A 19,386-nucleotide genomic window follows, 5' to 3' on the forward strand; every position below is an offset into this window, starting at 1 on the left:
AGAATAATTAGGATAATACATCTATGGACTTGGGGCACCTGGCTGGTGCAGTCCATAGAGCATGTGACACTTGATCTCAGGGCTGTGAGTTTGAGCCCCACGTCGGCTGCAGAGATTACTTAAAAACAAAACCTTTAAAAGAAATACGTGTATGGACTGACAATAAAAGTCAGTGAGAAAAGAGATTCCATTTATCAAATTTTTTTTAAGATTTTATTTATTTATTAGAGAGCGAGAGAGAGAAAGAGAGAGCATGAGTCGGGAGGGTGGGCAGAGGGAGAGGGAGAAGCAGACTCCCCGCTGGGCAGGGAGCCCAATGCGGGGCATGATCGCAGGACCCTGGGATCATGACCTGAGCTGAAGGCAGACCCTTAAGCAACTGAGCCACCCAGGTGCCCCTATTTATCAAATGTGGAACAAGCTCTTAGTTGTATGTTTCAAACAACTCTACAGAAAAAGAGACAGAAATCCCCGCACTTTAAGACATTGATGACCTAGGTCCACACTGTCCAAGAGAACACGCTCTATGATGATGGAATTGTTCTATAACCTGAGCTTTCCAAATACGGCTACCAAGTACTTGAAACATAGCTAGCAAGACTTTGGAACTAAATTCTCGATTTTACTTTACTTTAATCAATTGAAATTTGAATAGCCACCTGGGCCTGGTGCCTACCATCTGGATGGCAGGGACCTAGGTCTTCGGCGTTCAAAGTGTACTGGGAAAACCAGTAGCTCGCCATCGCCTGGGAGCTTCTCAGAAATTCAGAGTTCCAGGCCCCACCCAGGTCATACTGAAGCAAAATCTGCCTTTCAACAACATCCCCAAATGACTTGATGACATTAAGGTCCAAGAAGCACGGATTCAGATCTCCGAGAAACCCCGATGGCAATGTTGTTTTCTTTTTTTTTTTTTTAAAGATTTTAATTTATTTATTTGAGAGAGAGAGAATGAGAGAGAGCACATGAGAGGGGGGAGGGTCAGAGGGAGAAGCAGACTCCCTGCCGTGCAGGGAGCCCGATGCGGGACTCGATCCAGGGACTCCAGGATCATGACCTGAGCCGAAGGCAGACGCTCAACCGACTGAGCCACCCAGGCGCCCGGCAATGTTGTTTTCATTAGACAAAAGTAATTTGTCAGTTACCAGCATCCACATAACAAACTCATTCCTCTTTTTAACTTACATATGCTACCTACAATTATAGCCAAAGTCCTCAGATTTATGGTTTTAATAGTTATTAATATGATGGGATATTAATATTTTCTAGTTTGTATAACCGTCATCAAATTGTCAGGTGGCTAGGTAATGGCCGATTTTCTTTTTTTTTTTTTTTAAAGATTTTTATTTATTTATTTGAGACAGAGAGAATGAGAGACAGAGAGCATGAGAGGGGGAGGGTCAGAGGGAGAAGCAGACTCCCCGCCGAGCAGGGAGCCCGATGCGGGACTCGATCCCGGGACTCCAGGATCATGACCTGAGCCGAAGGCAGTCGCTTAACCAACTGAGCCACCCAGGCGCCCCGATTTTCACTATATAAATAACATGGCTACAATTACCTTTGTACAAATAACCTTCCATCTTCTACAATATTTTCCTGGGATTTATTCCCTTGGGAGTATTGCCTCAAGGGACACAATAATTTTCTTGGCCGCTTGTTTCAGTTTGATCTACTGTTCTCCAGGAAACATACCAACAATCTGTGAGTGTGTCTATTTCCCTGCAAGCACACTAACAAGGAGTTTTATCACTTTTGCTACTTCGGTAGGTATGAAATAGACTTATGCTTTTAATTTGCACTTTATTAACAAGACTGAAGTATTCCCAAATGTTGGCTTGATGCTTATATTTCCTTACTTAGTCCTTACTTTCCTTACTTCCTATTTGTTTGTATTTGTTAACTGTTTATCTGTAGTAGAGAATGGTTACTGACCTACAGATTTATAACTGTTCTTTATACTTTTAAAAAATTAATCATTACCAGCCTTGTTTATTTCAAATAGTTTTGCATTTTTTCCCTCTTTACCAAGAACTTTAATTAAGGTTGCCACTGCTAAATTTTTATATGATCAGACCCTTCCAATTTGCCTTTCATAATTTTAGTACTTGAGAAATTAACTCCCCCACCATAGTGGGATAACTATATATACCATTTTGTTTCACTTGTAAAAGAGGTATCTTCAACTGTAATTCTTCAAAACATCTGGAACTTATTATGACAAATAATGTCAGAAAGGGACAGAAATGCTTTACATCAACTTTTCTCAGTAATAATCCTATTCTTTTTTTAAGAGAGTGAGGGAGGAGGAAACGGACAGAGGGAGGGGGACAGGGAGAATCTTAAGCAGGTTCCATACCCAGTGCAGAGCCCCATTAGGGCCTCGATCTCACAACCCTAAGATCATGACCTGAACCAAAATCAAGAATCAGACACTTGGGGCGCCTGGGTGGCTCAGTCATTAAGTGTCTGCCTTGGGCTCAGGTCATGATCTCAGGGTCCTGGGATCGAGCCCCACATCGGGCTCCCTGCTCAGCGGGAAGCCTGCTTCTCCCTCTCCCACTCCCCCCGCTTGTGTTCCCTCTCCCGCTGTGTCTCTCTCTGTCAAATAAATAAATAAAATCTTTAAAAAAAAAAAAAGAATCAGACACTTAACCGACTGAGCCATCCAGGCACCCTCAATAATAATCCTATTAAATAGGATTCCTTTCTTATTATTCTGTAATTCCGGACTATTGTGTGTTAATCTTGTAACTAACTTAGAACTGTTGGAATCTCTATTGGGATTTTATCCCAATTTTGAGGGATTTTTGGGATTTTTCTGCTTTAAATCTAATACATCTTAAATCTCCTTTGCGCCAGATTTTAAATATTAACGGAATAATTTATCACATCATTGGCTTACTCCTTTTCCAAAAACTCTTTAGTGTGCTTACCTATTATTTTCTCTATAGAAATTCTATTATGGTTTTGTCAATTTCCATAAAAACATCATATTGAGACTCTAATTTGTGTTAACTCCATAAAGTAGATCAGATATTATGTCATCTTAACTACATTAATCTTCTGATTCTGAAACAGAAACTGACTCTCCATTTATTCATGTTCTATTTTTCTTAGGGAGAATTAAAATCTTTCTTTTAATAGTTTTCTTTCATTTCCCAAATATTAAACATTTATCTGTTGCCACTATTTTTTAGTTGTCACTAATGAGCAGAAATGCAAACAACTTTGCAAAATCATCTTACCAAAGCTGATAATTTTTTAATGTAAAGATCTAGATAAAAGTTATTCTCTAAGAATTAATCTTTACAAGTCACTTATTCCAGGGGTGCCTGGGTGGCTCAGTCATTAAGCGTCTGCCTTCGGCTCAGGTCATGATCCCGGGGTCCTGGGATCGAGCCGCCATCGGGCTCCCTGCTCTGCGGGAAGCCTGCTTCTCCCTCTGCCACTCCCCCTGCTTGTGTTCCCTCTCTCGCTGTGTCTCTCTCTCTGTCAAATCAATAAATAAAAATCTTTAAATAAAGAAACAAACAAACAAATAAATAAATAAATAGAAGTCACTTATTCTGGGGCACCTGGCTGGCTCAGTCAGTTGAGTATGTGAATCTTGATCTCAGGGTCATGAGTTTGAGCCCCATGTCGAGTGTAGAGATTACTAAAAAAAAAAAAAAAAAAAAAGTCACTATTCAAATGCTGCTGTCTATGTGTAAGGCATTTCTGAAACCTGGAATTGCCTTCAGATCTAGCTGTGGAACCTCCTTAAAAAACAAACAAACAAACAAACACAGAATCAATGACTGTGTCTGCTACCATCTGAGCCCTGAAAAACCAACCAGCCCTCCCATGCACTTGGCTTCATAGTCAAGGGCAGCTGATCAGGCTCTGGGAACAGCCTCTACCTTAGCCATTTCCCCAGGCGGGCCTTCTGTGTCTCTGGCACTCCTTGATAAAGCTGATTTCAGCTCTCTCAGCTTGCTTTGGGGTTCTGTGGTTTCAGATATGGCTGCTCCCAGCAGTCCCCACCACCCAAGGCCCTCAGCAGCTGGGCTAAGACTCTACCTGATCACTCTTCCCACCCCCCATGGGAAGGGGGAATCTGGAGAATCTACAGTTGTTGGTGGTGGGGGGAGGGGGGGGTGGCTGTCCTCAGCCTCCAGCTCAGGCAGAAAACCCCTCCATCCCCAGATGAATGGGAGACTCATTAACTATAAGGCCCCTCACTCCACTGGCCAGGGCCATTAATGATCCCCTCACTGAACTCTAGCTCTGAAACTAATAATATACTATATGTTAATTAATTGAATTTAAATTTAAAAAAATGATCCCCTTGCTATGGAGCTGAAAATGACCTTCTGTCTCAGAGATACATGACAACTGTTACTGGAAAGGAATTTAGTAATCTTTGCTTTCTCTTCAGCCTCCAACGCAGACATCCCGCCCCTGGTGCCATGACTATGACCCATCTCTTATGGCGAAATTAGGATCGTAGAAGAGGACCCAGCCACTCTCCAGGTCACAGCTAGATGCAGCAATGGTCCTACCTGTCCTGGCTGAGGAGGAGTAGGGCACTTCCAAGGTCCCTGAAGTCAACATTTCCTTTAAATAACTAGAGGCCACCAGGCAGCCTAATGGTTCTGTCTGGAGCCCTGAGTCTCTAGGCTTTTCCATGCTCACCCAAGACACTCATGCCTGGCACTGCACAGGCTGGGTCCCTGCGGCAGCCTGTCTGAAGGCTCAGTTTCACTTGTCATTTCTCACATTCACCCTCAGGCAAACTGCTCATTCCTCTAGATCCGGGACACTCACCCTGCACCCAGCTTCAGTCTGCAACATCTATGTCTAGCCTTGGTCTCTGACCGGCAGCCTCCTCCCCGGGAGGCCCTACTCCATTTTCCCACATTCCCTAGACTGCTCCCCACTTCTCAGAGGCTTTTGCTTTGCCCTAATTTCAGCATATTGGTCAGCCACGAGGGTGGGGCAGTTTGTGCTCACCTATTTGGGAGTAAGCCCGGGAGGACAAAAACCCAGGTTTATTACATGTTTACTAAGTGACAGGAACTCTGCATCTGTTATTTAATAAGTAACATGGTACGCCTATGAGGAAGCAGTTTACTTTTTACTTTGGTAACTGAGACTGATAAAATGAGATATCAAAAAAATAAAATAAAATGAGGGCGCCTGGGTGGCTCAGATGGTTAAGCGTCTGCCTTCGGCTCAGGTCATGATCCCGGGGTCCCGGGATCGAGTCCCGCATCGGGCTCCCTGCTCCTTGGGAGCCTGCTTCTCCCTCTGCCTCTCTTTCTCTCTCTCTCTGTCTGTCATGAATAAATAAATTAAAAAAAAAATAAATAAATAAAATGAGAAATCCAAGGTAACTCAAATAAAAGGAAGATCTGATAAATGAACCCCAATCTCAAAGAAAACAACAAAAAACAAAAAACAAAACCTAATCTGGAAAAACAAAAGCAGATCAAAACTTTTCCAAACCAAAAGGGGGGGGGGAGAAGAAAAAAAAAAGCCCTTCTGGATTAAAGCACTGTTCCCCAGCACTCAACGTAAAATGGAGAGCAGAGTACAAGGAAAGCGAATGCACGTGACTCCGGTCAAGGTGGGGGCAGGCACACAGCAAATGACAGAAACTACTTCTTAGGACTGGCGTTGGGCAGACAAGTTCAGCAGAACCGGTCACCGTTAGGGCTTGACGGAAGTCATGTTTTAGGTTTAAGGTGGCAGAAGCTTCCTTCCCACATTCTGCTGGTCACTCTGCCCCAGCTCCAGGTCCCTAATATCCACCAGGAGGCTTCAGTCTGGAAACAGCAGGAAAATCTGCCATGGCTTCCTCGGGTTCGCTAAGTCAGTTTCTCAAAGTGAGGTACCCAGACTAGCATCCCTGGGAGGCTGTCAGAAATGCAAATTCTCAGGCCCCTCCCAGACCTACTGGCTGGGTCTCAAACTCTAGGCGTGCATCAGAATCGTCTAGAAGGTTTGCTAGAACACAGATTGCTGGGCTCCACCCCCAGGGTTTCTGATCAGTAATCTGAGGTAGGGTCTGAGGATTTGCATTTCTAACAAGTGCCCAGGTGATGCTGTTGTCTGCCAGGACCAGGACTCCACTTGGGAGGATGGAGACTCAAGCTGTCTTCTCCAACGAAGGACAATAGGATCTGCAGAAGGCGGGCGCGCAGCCACAGGGACTCCCCACCTCCCGGCACAGAGAAGAGCTCTCCTACAAACCATTATGAACCGCCCAGGGGAAAGCAAGTGTTTGCAGAATTCTGCCTGCTCTTGGAGGAGATAAACCTCAAACAGTATGAGCTGGGAAAGGAGACGATAACTTTTTTTTCAAAAAAAGAGCACAGATGGCCTTGAAAGAACGTAATTGTCTCAGTTTTGGGAATCTCTGGCCAAAGCCTAAAAACAAATGACCTTTTCACTTTTCTCTTCCAGCCACAGAACAAAATGTTATTTTAACCCTGGCAATAAATCCTCCCCCGCACCTCAGATGAGGTCTGGGCAATAGAGTGGCTCTCATCCCTGGCTACACACAATAATCAACTGGGGGGTGTTTAGAAATACCTAAGCCTAACCCTCAGAGACTGATTTAATTTGACAGGGGGTGGCAAGTGATTCTACCGTGCAGCTGGAGCTGAGAATTGCTAGTTGGACTCGTCAGATCAGAGTCTAAGCTAGGTTCCTGAACTAGATGGTCACCTCGGAGCTCTGGTGCTTCCCAAGCTGGTAAACACAGAGCCAGCTCTGGGCTCCACAACCAGACCCATGGGGAAAAGATAACAACCTAAGTGAAAGTCTTGTTTTTTTGACAGTAATTGGTCTCAAAATACCCCTCCCCTTCTCCACTCACCCCTTCTGCTCCCCAACACCTTGTGGGCAGGGGTTGATAAAAACAAAGACAGAGTTGATTTGTACAGAAAACGGGAAATAGCTCACTACACTATAAACCAGGTGAAAAAGGAACGAGGACGTGTGAAAGATAAAATCTAGAGAACGCTGGTCTAAAGAGGAAAATGTCACTGATCAAAAACAACCGTAATGAAGTATTATTTCAAAGCCATGAGACTCCCATTCCCTATGTTTGTATGGCTGATGTTCAAGGTTAAACTGCCAGGCTACTAGAGGTAGGGGTGGCTCAGTGAATCTGGGAGCTGTGATGAGATGGGAAAAATCAGAGTGGGCCAATAGATAGCACGGGAGCAGGACAAGGAACAGTCTGGGGGAAGAGGAGCTGAAGAAAGGAGCCGATTCGAACCACAACTGTACTACCTGGAACCTACAAGGTGCAAAGAAGAGAAGGCCAGCCAACTGCGGCCACAGGGCAAGCTCCAGCTGCACCTGCTACAGGCCGTGGCCCTGGGGACGGAATGCACCCGGTTGGCTGCAAGACTCTAGGCAGCAGAGGGCAATAGGAGAGCAACAGGCCTGTGGAGGATGGGAGGGGTGGGGGCTCCGAGGACCTGTGTGTAGTCTATTGTACCAAGAGTGGGGCACCCAGAAATCATCTCTCTGTTACTGCAGACAATGCCTCCCGTCTCCAGCGCTCCCAGTTAGTGTTGCCCATTAGAATCACCTAGGGACTTCTAAAAAAATCTCAGTGCCCAAGCCATACGCCAGATCCATTAAAACAGAATCTGTAGGGGGAGGAGCTGGGCTTCAGGATTCTTTTAAAGACTCCTCAAGTGATTCCAAGGGGCAGCAAAGTTTGGGAACCGTCACCCTAAGTCCACATCAGGACTGAGAAAAAGCATAAGAAGTGAAGAGTAAAGCATTCAGGGGTGGTGGTGGTTTTGCCAGAATCTCGATGATTAGAAAAAGGGAGCCCCCAAGATCCTCCTTCCCTTCTGCCCCTGCCATACTCCCCAACTTCAATCCCTTTGGAAGTGAAGAGGAAGATTCATATAGACTAGAGAGAAAGATTAATAAACTGTTTAATGGTGGTTTGAAGATTACTTTAGTGGGAAAGAAAGGGGCAGAAGCCTCTAGAACAGCCTGTTTGCCATCGAAAGCTTATGCTCGATAAATATTTGTTGATGGAGTGGCAAGAATGCCCCCATGTTTCCTGTATGTCTTGTGGTTCTATCATAGAAAAGTAACAGGTCACCCTAACCTTGGAGAAAGCAACACTTTTTTTCAACTTCTGTTCACTCTGCACTAAAGAATCCATCCCATTTCTCTTTTATGCACTCAAAGTTTGAAGCCACATAAAACCTTCTTACATCTCTTAGCTTAATTGCTTTTGCAATCTGCCAGGAAGCACACCCTTGCAAAAGAATGCTTAGGGCGAGGGTGAAAATGCAGATCCCCAGGCCCAATCCCCCCCACCCCCCCCACCAAACCAGAATCTCTGATGTGGGACATGGAAATCTGCGCCGTAGTAAGCTCTCCCCAAGTGATTCAGATATATATCAAAGTTTGGGAAGTACTGCTCCAAAGCTGGCTATCTACTATACCCCAGGGGCTACCCAAAACTGATACCTCAGAGTACAGGAAAAAAACTGTTACAACTCTTTATATACATATTTTTACTTAAAAAAGTAAAAAATCATTGCCTGGGCTATAAGAGGCAGAGAAGTAGAGAGGATCAACTGGTTAACTCAGAAGGTGCACAAGATAACCTTTAGAACTAATAGAAATTTTCATTTTTCTTTTTCTAATAGAAATTTTCTGTATCTTGGTCATGGTGATGGTTACATGGGTGTATATCCATTTATCGAGACTCTTCAACCTGGATACTTTAAATGGGTACATTTTACTGTATGTATCATAGAAAGTTGATTTTAAAGTTTCATAAAAGATTAAAAAAATGAGTCAATTTAATATTTATTATCCAAATTAAGAGTTATATGTTAGTTACGTGATTTTTAAATAAATATACACATAATAGGAATACATGCTCAAAATGTTCTCTTCTGAGAGGGGTGAAGAATGAAAATGTTTGGAAACTACCCCCCCCCCCCCGCCAGGTGACCTGATGCTGAGTTGGTCTGAAACGGATGAAAGTCTTTCTCAGTGTGGAGGAGCAAAAAGGATGTCGAAACAGGGCTCCACTCTCTCCCCAAAACCTGTATCCAGCTCCTCTGCTCCGACTTGTTTAAACTGACTCCTCATTGGGCCTGAAATCCTAGGTACTCCTGGATTCTTTTACCCCTTTTCCACCCCCATCCTGGGGCCTTGCCAATTCCAGAATAGCCTGTAGGTAAAGATCAAAGATACCTGTTTGGAAGCAAATATGGTCAGGAGCAAATTAGAACCCTTTTACAGAAGGAAAACAACCCTGTATTTGTTTTCTCTGTTCACTTCTGCCATCTCTCTATTATGTAAAAAGTAGAAAATATTTTGTTATCAGATGCTTCTTTGTCCCTTACTCAACATTTTATCAAGATTCACAAGATCACTTACGATGTCGTTACATCTCTTAGCTTAATTTCTGCAGAAAGCGGCAGGAATTCAAAGTCAGATTCGGCCAAGTGAAAATAAACATGAAGCAAATCTAAAAAGAGAATAGGGGCGCCTGGGTGGCTCAGTCGTTAAGCGTCTGCCTTCGGCTCAGGTCATGATCCCAGGGTCCTCGGTTGGAGCCCGCATCAGGCTCCCCGCTCGGCGGGAAGCCTGCTTCTCCCTCTCCCACTCCCCCTGCTTGTGTTCCCTCTCTCGCTGTGTCTCTCTCTGTCAAATAAATAAATAAAATCTTTAAAAAATAAAAATAAATAAAAATAAAAAGAGAATAAAAATTCCCAAATGATTCTTGTGGGGCACACGCCCCTCTGGGCCCTGATGTCGCAGAAAACCCAACAGCTAGACTCCACGGACAGAGCACACTCAGTAACTGAAGGAACTTCCAGGAAGACTCCTCTTCGGCAAATACACCACACGGATGACATGTAACACGCAAAAGTAAAAGGCAAACCTTTAAAACAGTAAGCTAAGTAAAAGAAGCCACACAATGGGACAAATACTGTATGATTCCATTTATAAGAAACCTCCAGAATAAGGCAAATCTATGGAGACGACAAGTAGATTAGAGGTTGCGGTGGGGGAAGGGAGAGGGGAGAACAGGATGACTGCTGATTGGTGTAGGGTTTCTGTTTGGGCTGAGGAGAATGTTCTGGAACCAGAGAGTGGTAATGATTGCACAACATCATGAATGTACTTATTGCCATTGAACTGTACATTTTTTATTTTTTTCCAGTTTGGAGGTCATTCCTCTTTTTTGTTTGTTTTTCATTTTAATTCCAGCATAGTTAATACACAGGGTTATATTAGTTTCAGGTGTCTGTTCTAGTGATTCAACAATTCTATCCATTACTCAGTGCTCATCAATATAAGTGTGAACTTTGCACTTGAAAATGATAAAAAAATAAAATAAAATAAAGATTATCCCAAGCAAAAATAAACAGAGCAGTAAGACGACAAAAAAATGCAAAAATGGAAATAAGAGGCAACTGCTAAGAGTTAGATGCCAAGACAAACTGAAAATATGAGCATTAGGTCTTAAAATGGTTAGAGACCCAGAAATATACAAAGAATTAAAACCACAATGAGGTACGATTTCGCATTGCTTGTATCGGCACAAATTTTGAAGGGCTGATGATGTCCCCCCCAGGTGGGCTTGCAGATGTTTGCTGCAGCCTCCTTTGCCCAGCAAAGCAATAAAGCTATTGTACCTCTTCCCACCCCTCCTCACCTGCACCGCCACCCCCCAAAAAAGGCCGATATTGTCAAATGGCGAGGATATGAAGCAAGTGAATGCTCATATTCTTCCGATGGGAGTAAAACCCAGTATACACACTTGGAAAACAATTTGGTATTATAAACCTAAAGATAAATCTACTAGTAGATGGGGCGCCTGGGTGGCTCAGTTGGTTAAGCGACTGCCTTCGGCTCAGGTCATGATCCTGGAGTCCCGGGATCGAGTCCCGCATCGGGCTCCCTGCTCGGCAGGGAGTCTGCTTCTCCCTCTGACCCTCCTCCCTCTCATGCTCTCTGTCTCTCATCCTCTCTGTCTCAAATAAATAAATAATAAAAAAAAAATCTTAAAAAAAAATCTACTAGTAGATACCTAGGGAACTCTTGCACATGTACACAAGGAGAGATATACCATAATATTCAATACATCCTGGTTTCTAATACCAAAAAATTAAAAACACTCTAAATTTTGATAATAAGAAAAATTGATATACAAATGGCACACATTCATACAAAAGGAAGCTATACATTTGAAAGAACTAAAGCAGTCCCTCTCCTAAAAAGTGTGGGACTCAGGGCAAGATAAAATGGAAGTACATGCACCAAGCACCTAAACATTTAAAAGTACAAAATCAAGCTACGAAATGGTTCAATAAAATATGTTCTGTCTTCCCATCTTGGGACGCCTGGGTGGCTCAGTCGGTGAAGCGTCTGCCTTCGGCTCAGGTCATGATCCCAGGGTCCTGGAATTGAGCCCTACATCATCATCATCGTCATCATCATCATCATCATCGGGCTCCCTGCTCAGTGGGGAGCCTGTTTCTCCCTTTCCCTCTGCCTGCCACTCCCCCTGCTTGTGCTCTCTGGCTCTCCATCAAATAAATAAAATCTTAAATAATAAATAAATAAAATACGGCCAGAACTAGGACTGTAAAGCAGAGGGCCCAGGGCAGAAGTCCAACTTGTCCAGGTCTCAAGATGGTACAGAAACACAAACAAGGCTCTGTACATTAGGAGTGAGTCTCAGAATCATCATGCTCTGCACACAAAAGCAAATAAATCAAGTATTTGCACACCTACTATCGATATCATTTATAGGCTTGAAAACAGGCAAAACAATACTAAATATTGCTTAGAAATACATGCAGATAGTAAAAAAATAATAAATGTATGGGAAAAATAAAAACCAAATGCAGAGTAGTATCAGTAGGATTGTAAATTGGAACACCACTATGGAAAACGGTACAGAGATTCCTCAAAAAATTAAAAATAGAACTACCGTATAATCAGCAATCCCACTTCTAGGTATATATCCAAAAGAAAAGACATCATTGTCTCAAAGAGTTATCCGCACTCCCATGTTCAGTGCAGCATTATTCACAAGAGCCAAGACATGGAAACAACCTAAACGTCCATCAATAAATGAATGGATAAAGAAAATATGGGATATAGACACAGACATAGATATATAGATATACAAAGGAATATGTATGGGACGCCTGGGTGGCTCAGTCGGTTAAGTGTCTGCCTTTGGCTCAGGTTATGATCCCAGGGTCCTGAAATCGAGTCCCGCATCGGGCTCCTTGCTCAGCGGGGAGCCTGCTTCTCCCTCTGCCTGCTCCCCCTGCTTGTGTTCCTTCTCTCTGACAAATAAATAAATAAAATATTTTTTTAACAAAAGGAATATGTATGATTCAGCCATAAAAAGAAAGAAATCCTGCCATTTGCAACAACATGGATAAAGCTAAAAGACATTATACAGATAGACAAATATTGTATGATCTCTCTTGCATGTGGAATCTAAAAAGTCAAGCTCACAGAAAGTAGAATGGGGGCTGCCAGGGACTAGAGTGGGGGGTGGGAGTAATACAGGATATTGGTCAAAGGATGCAAATTTTCAGTTATAAGATGAATAAATTCTGGAGATCTAAGGTACACCATGGTGGCTATAGATGATAATAATGTATACCTGAAATTTGCTAAGAAAGTTGATCGTAAGTGTTTCCACCATCAAAAAAAAAAAAAAGGAGCAAATAGATGAGGAGATAGATAGGTTAATTAGCTTGATTGAGGAAATTATTTCACAATGTATACATATATCAAAATATCACAGGGACGCCAGGCTGGCTCAGTCCGTGGAGCATGAGGCTCTTGATCTCAAGATCTGGAGTTTGAGGGGTGCCTGGGTGGCTCAGTCGTTAAGCGTCTGCCTTTGGCTCAGGTCATGATCTCCGGGTCCTGGGATCCAGCCCCGCATCGGGCTCCCTGCTCCGCGGGAAGCCTGCTTCTCCCTCTCCCACTCCCCCTGCTTGTGTTCCCTCTCTCGCTGTGCCTCTCTCTGTCAAATAAATAAATAAAATCTTTAAAAAAAAAAAAAAAGAAGATCTGGAGTTTGAGCCCCACTTTGGGGGTACAGATTACTTAAAAAAAAAATAAAAACAAAATATCACATTGTATACCTTAAGTATATACAATGTTTCTTAGTCAATGACACCTTATTAAAGCTTAAGAGAAAAAAAGAACAGTATTTCTCTCTATCACCTTTAAGATGGGGGAGATGATCAAGAAAGGGAATTCAGGGGCGCCTGCGTGGCTTAGTCGGTTAGGCGTTCGACTCTTGATATCAGCGTGGTGAGTTCAAGCCCCATGGTGGGCTCCACGCTGGGCATGGAGCCTACTTTAAAAAAAAAAAAGAGAGAGAATTCGGGGGGAGGGTTAAATGAGTAATATTGTATTTCTGAAGCTGATTCATGAGTACACAAATAACTCATTGGATGCTTTATATATTTTCATAAGACTTAAATATCACATAATAAAAACTTTAAAGAGAAAATTCTTTTAAAATGAAAACAATAAGATATCATTTTATGCCCTTGGAATTGGCATAAATTAAACAAAGTCTGATAATACCAAGGGCCAGCCAGCCATAAGATAGGAAACTGGGACTCTCAAACATGAAAATATTTCTCAGAATCTGGAAAAGTTGAAGCTGTGCAACCATTCAGCCCAGCAATTCCATTTCCTGATGATCTGTCTACTCTGGAGAAGCATCAAGAGACATGCATATTCTTGGCAGCATGGTTTACTATAGCAAAAACCTGGAAATATCCCAAATGACCATTCCTGGAGCAAGAGGTACTGAACTGTGCTATAAATTGCAGGATGAAATAGTATATAGCTGTTAAGATGAATAAATTAGATCCTTATGTATCAACAGGAATAGATCCCCAAAACATAACATTGAATAAAAATTCTCAAATATATAAAACAAAACTACATTTTGTACATGGATCCAAACATGTATGTGAGGAAATTATAGAATCATGGAGGGGCAGAACACACACCATAATCCCCGTAGAGGTTGCTCCTGGGGAGAGAAGGGAACGAGACTAGGAAATAGAAAATAATTTTCAGCCTGTTATGGTTTTTATTTTATTTTAAAAGATAAGCAAAAATGAAAGGCATAAATATTTCTTTATTCTGGGAGGTGAGTTGTAAGCTTATTTATCTTGTATTTTCTTTTATATAACTTTTGTTATATTACATATTCAGAATACATATAAATACTCTGATGCTTGTTATATCATTCCTTGTGGGGAGCCTGGGTGGCTCAGTCAGTTAAGTGTCTGCCTTTGGCTCAGGTCATGATCTCAGGGTCCTGGGATGGAGCCCCACATCCGGCTCCCACCTCAGCAGGGAGCCTTCTTCTCCATCTCCCTCTGCCATTCCCCCCCCCCGCCCCCCCGCTTGTGCTCTCTGGCTCTCTCTATCTCTGTCAAATAAATAAATAAAATATTTTTTTAAAAAAAGAATATTATTCTTTGCAATTTGGACTTTTTCCCCCCCAATTTATTAAATAGTCAATTAAACCTCTCCCCCATCTACCCACCCCACCTAAAGTTAACCAAACAGGAAAGGCATACAAACAGGAAAGAGCCCAGCCCAGAGGAAACACCCACATTGGCAAAAACCGCAAAGCTAGTTGAAAACACTAGACAGCCGGCTTCACACAGTTAAACAGTCATGCCTGCAAACACACACACACACACAAACACACACACACACACACATACAAAGCAAAAAACAAAATAAACCCACTCAACTTTAATTCATGAAAGGTCCTACCTTCACACAGCTACTTCACCACACAAGTAGCTAGTTAAGAAATCGTGCAGATGGATCTGGGCTCAACAACTCTGCCATCTACCTGCTCTGTGGCGGGCACATTTCTAAACAGCTCTGGGTCTGAGTTGCTTTATATTAAGATGGGATTTATAATATCTACCTCAGGAGCCAGGGTAAAGATTATCTTGGATACCATCTCTAAAGTTCTTACCATAGTGCTTGATACATAGTTATTTGTTCACTAAATGGTAGTCATTGTTTGCATCAGAACTGGGATTAGAACTCCATGTGTGGGCATATATTTTGGCAAAGCAAATTGAAACATCCAAACTGATGTACCAAAACAAGCCAATACCCAACATTGAAGCAAGCACTGTTGACCAACATGTACAGCTAAAAGCAATGTAAGAGGGGCACCTGGGACATGATCCCAGGGTTCTGGGATCAAGCCTCCCCCCACCCCCCCGGCAGATTGGGCTCCCTGCTCAGCAGGGAGCCTGCTTTTCCCTCTCCCTGCCACTCCCCTTGCTTGTGCTCTCTCTCTGTCAAATGAATAAATAAAATCTTAAAAAAAAAATTTTTTTTAATGAAAGCAACGTAAGAAAGACCAGAACTGCAGGATAGATAGGAGAAGTCCTATTTATGAATATAAAGGAATTTTTATATAAAGCAATATAAAGGAAATTTTATAAGTCCAGCAAAATGCAAACTGTCCTCAGGCAATTGATATGAGTATCAATTGGTCAACAGATTCCACTAACCTGTAATCCACAAAGAAAGTCCTTAGACTCCTACATGTCAAGTTTTAGAAGATTTTATACATGTCTAAGAAGGCGGGAATATTTTTAAAACATACTTGGGGAAAAAACATATTTTCTAGGTTTTGAGTCAAAAAAAAATTCTCCCAAGGGCCCTATTATGAGGACACAATACACTTTAATGGATTAAAAATTTGTAATTCTCTAATTCAAAAGTGATGAAAAAGGAAAGAAAAAATACAACTAGACCAATAAATGTAAGAAGTAAGAATTTATCACTTCACTAAAAGAAAAAAAAAAAAAACTTTAATGAATTCCCCAGAGGATCCATCCAAACTTGAATAGACCAAATTATCCCTGTCTTATATCTCCCCTTTTTAAAATACATAAAAGTGCTGGTTAACAACCCAGTTTAGGAGTTTAAAATGGTTTTCATGTTTCAAACCACACACACAAAAATACCATAACAATATAAAACAAAAATAATAGTTTCTAAAAAAACTAAAACTAAAGCGTCTAAACATATTGTGTATAAGAAATTGAAAGTTTATAAATATATTGGATATGTAACATATTTAAACAATTATGGATTATGTCTCTGCAGGTTTCTTCCTGAAACTTATAATTCCTATTATAAGACAATCAGGGAAATTTGAATGCCAACCGTATATTAGGATTATATTAAAATTGTAACTGTAAAAAATTGTGATTGTTGTACTGTGTCCTTACTCTTTAGAGATACTAAAGAATTTATGGAACACATAATCTCTGGGATTTGGTTTAAGATAACATGTTAGGAGTTGGGGACAGGAATGGGGAGAGGGAAATACATGAAACAAGACTGGCCTTATTTTGAAAACTGTTGAATTGAAATGATGGGTACATAGCAGTTCATCATTCTCTTTTCTCTACTTTAGTATATTTTGAAAATATCTAGAGTAAAAAATTAAAATATAACAGATATATGTATTTAAAACTAAAAGCCAACACTAGTTGAAGAATTTTTAGTAACAACAGAAAAGCACCAAAAAAAAAAAAAAAGATAAATCCTTCCAACTCTCTTGTTATTCAATATAGTACTAAATTGTTCCTTCCCTTTTTCTCCTCCACCCCCAGCCCTCCTTTCCTCCTCCCAGATTTCCTGGGTTGCTGTGACTTAGAGGATTCCCTCTGTACTAATTCATAATTTACCAAAACTTAGACTTTCAAACTGGTGCCTCACAACATATTCAATAAATATTTTTTAAATAATGGAGCACATTCAGCACTTTTTAAAAATTCTACCATTTTGTCCTTTAAAAAATGTCTTATATATTATCCCCTCTACTTCATCCATTTAAAACACCGGTCTTTTGAATGCTTTACTACACATACTGGGGGTGAGTAATCCAGAGGTTTTTGCTAACAAGCACAAGATCAAAAGATTGATGGCCACCATTTTGGACACCAACTTAAAGTTTTTAAGGAGGGGCCAAGTGTGAAAAGTAGTATATCAAGAAAAATAATTGAGTAAAAGTGCACAGGGACAGAAAAGACGGGGAGAAAGACTATGGTCAGAGGGAATCATTCCCTAATTGAACAAGCATTCAATCAGAAGTGGGATGGGATGGGGGAACCCAGCAGGAAGTGGGTAGGAGCCCTCAAGAAAAAGGCTTGGTGATGAAAGTATTGTGAAGGGTGAAGAAGGGCTTGGGGCAGTGCCAGAGACCCTGCCCTGGAAGAAAGAAGATGAGTGTGACTGATGGGCAGCATATTCAGGTACAGATGTTGCTCGGACAGTGGGAGAGGAAGAACCCAGATGTAGCAGGAAGGCGGAGGCAGCCGAGAGACACATGGAAGCCATCTTTGTAGATGTGACAGCTGAACCCAAGGGAGTGAGCTCTCTTCGGGAGAGACTGGGAAGACAGGTCAAAAGGCTTAGCCCAAACCTCGGGGCACACTATATTTAGGAGGCAAAAAATGAACAAGTGGAAACCCAGAAGCGGCTGCCTGAGACATACGGCGCACTCTTTCAAAGTGGTCCCAAGAGCGGGCAGGGGCGCTGGGAGTGGACACTACTTCATCGGTACCCCTGAAGAAGATCATTCTGGTCAGGGGTGCGAACTAGCTTCAGAGATCAGAAAAGTGATAATGAGGGGCACGGGGGCGGCTAGGAGTGGAGGGCCAAGCGCAGGGCCAGCTCGCTGCGGTACAGACAATCCGGATGCGGAGGGCGCAACGCGCCGAGGGACGCCGGTAGCACATCGAGAAGGACTCAAGATTCTACACAGTGGAGGCATTTTCCTTCGTTCCCAAACCTGCCTCTAAATGCCCTAGACCCAGGCTGACCCAAAAGTGCTGCATTCCTCTGGGGGTGGGGAGTTAAGCGTGGTCTTCCCCGGGGGGATATGGCGTTAGCCAAATTCGAGGACGGGTCTGGAGGCGCTGGACGGAAGGGAACCGCCAAGAGCAGAAGCGCGGGCGGAGCAGGGGAAGCAGAGAGGCGCGAGACTGGAGGGACGAGGTCCCCACGAGGGCGCCCCCCTCGCGGGGCAGCAGTCCTGACACCGCTCCTAGACCCGGGCCCTGGGAAGCCGCCACCCCTCCCCTCGCCGTGCACTCACCGCTCGGACTGCGAATAGTTGCACCGACCCAGCAGGTTGAGCTTGCAGAGGTGCAGGTCTTCGCAGGGTCTCTGGCAGAACTTGCGACGGCAGACCCGGGCTCGGGTGGTGGCCACCACGGACCGGGTGACCCCTTCCTTGTCGCCGGTCTCCAACACCACGAAGCGGTCGGGCCCAGCCTCCTCCAGCACCTCGCGGAGCTGCCCCTCGGAGAGCCTTATCTCTTTGAGCAGCGCGTCCAGGGCCATGCGGCCCCCGTGGGCGCACAGGATTTTGGTGATGAAGCAGCACACCTCCGGGTCCGCCATGGCGCGCGGCGCTCGCGGGCCGGGGCGCGGGACTCTGCTCCGCGGAGAATCGAAACTTACAGGAGTCCGGGGGCGGGCGCGGGCGGTGCTCGGCCAGGCGCGCCCCGGGCCAGCGAGCGCGTGCTCCTCGCCGCCGTTAGCTGAACCCAGCGGTTTCGCTTTCCCGCTCGGCCCTGGGTCGGGAGGCCGGAACTCACCAGCCTGATCCCGGTGTCAGACTGCAAGCCAACCGCGACGGCAGCCGAATGGAAAGAAAAGCGAACGGCGCGCGCAGTTCTGCGGGCCACCGCCGCAACCGCCCGACCCCTCGCTCGCTTCTGCGCTCCGCGAGGGTGACGTTCCCCAGCTGGGCACGGCGAGGCTTCTTCCGAAAGAAGAGAAACTAAAACTGATCTGGGGCTCTGGTGGAGTTTTTATAAGCCAGCCCAAGCAGCGAATGACGCGAGTCTTGAGAGCCCCCTTGAGGAGGTTCAGTTCTCCACCCCACCCATTCCGGGAAAGCACGGACCCTAGCGAGCGCTCGCGCGGAGCTGGGCGCCCTACCTCCGCAGTAAGCTAATCTTTTCAACGACTCCAAAGCTTAGATACTATTATCCTCAATCTGTACTTGAGGAAGTAACTTGAGCAAACAGAGCCATCAAGGTGGAACCTGGATGCTACCCGAGGTTCCCCATATCTGGCCCCCACGCCCCAGATCGTGGTCCGCCCGGCCAGGACCGATGTGCACTTTCTCCCCCAGCACCATGCCCTCTTAAAGAACAGCGATGATTGCTCGCTCTCTCTCTCTCTCTCTCTTTTTTTTTTTTTTTGCCTTTTTAAGAGCTTTTAGAAGAAACACTTCTTGACACTTTCTTGCCTGCCTTCGATCGGTAACAGGGGTGCCGCAGGTAC

The 19,386-nt window shown here is 43.8% G+C and overlaps 1 protein-coding gene across 1 annotated transcript in view; it reads right to left on the reverse strand.

The window, feature by feature from the left end:
- Nucleotides 1–18,518, reverse strand: part of ZC3HAV1 (zinc finger CCCH-type containing, antiviral 1) — a 58,810-nt gene extending 40,292 nt beyond the window's left edge. Inside the window, exon 1 of the mRNA XM_044919981.1 lies at nt 18,188–18,518. Within this exon, the coding sequence (XP_044775916.1) occupies nt 18,188–18,495 (308 nt within the window). The 5' untranslated portion in view covers nt 18,496–18,518. The remainder of the gene's footprint in view (nt 1–18,187) is intronic.
- Nucleotides 18,519–19,386: the final 868 nt, after the last annotated feature.

The sequence above is a fragment of the Neomonachus schauinslandi genome, chromosome 12 (assembly GCF_002201575.2).
Source record: "Neomonachus schauinslandi chromosome 12, ASM220157v2, whole genome shotgun sequence".
Classification (NCBI taxonomy): Eukaryota; Metazoa; Chordata; class Mammalia; order Carnivora; family Phocidae; genus Neomonachus; species Neomonachus schauinslandi.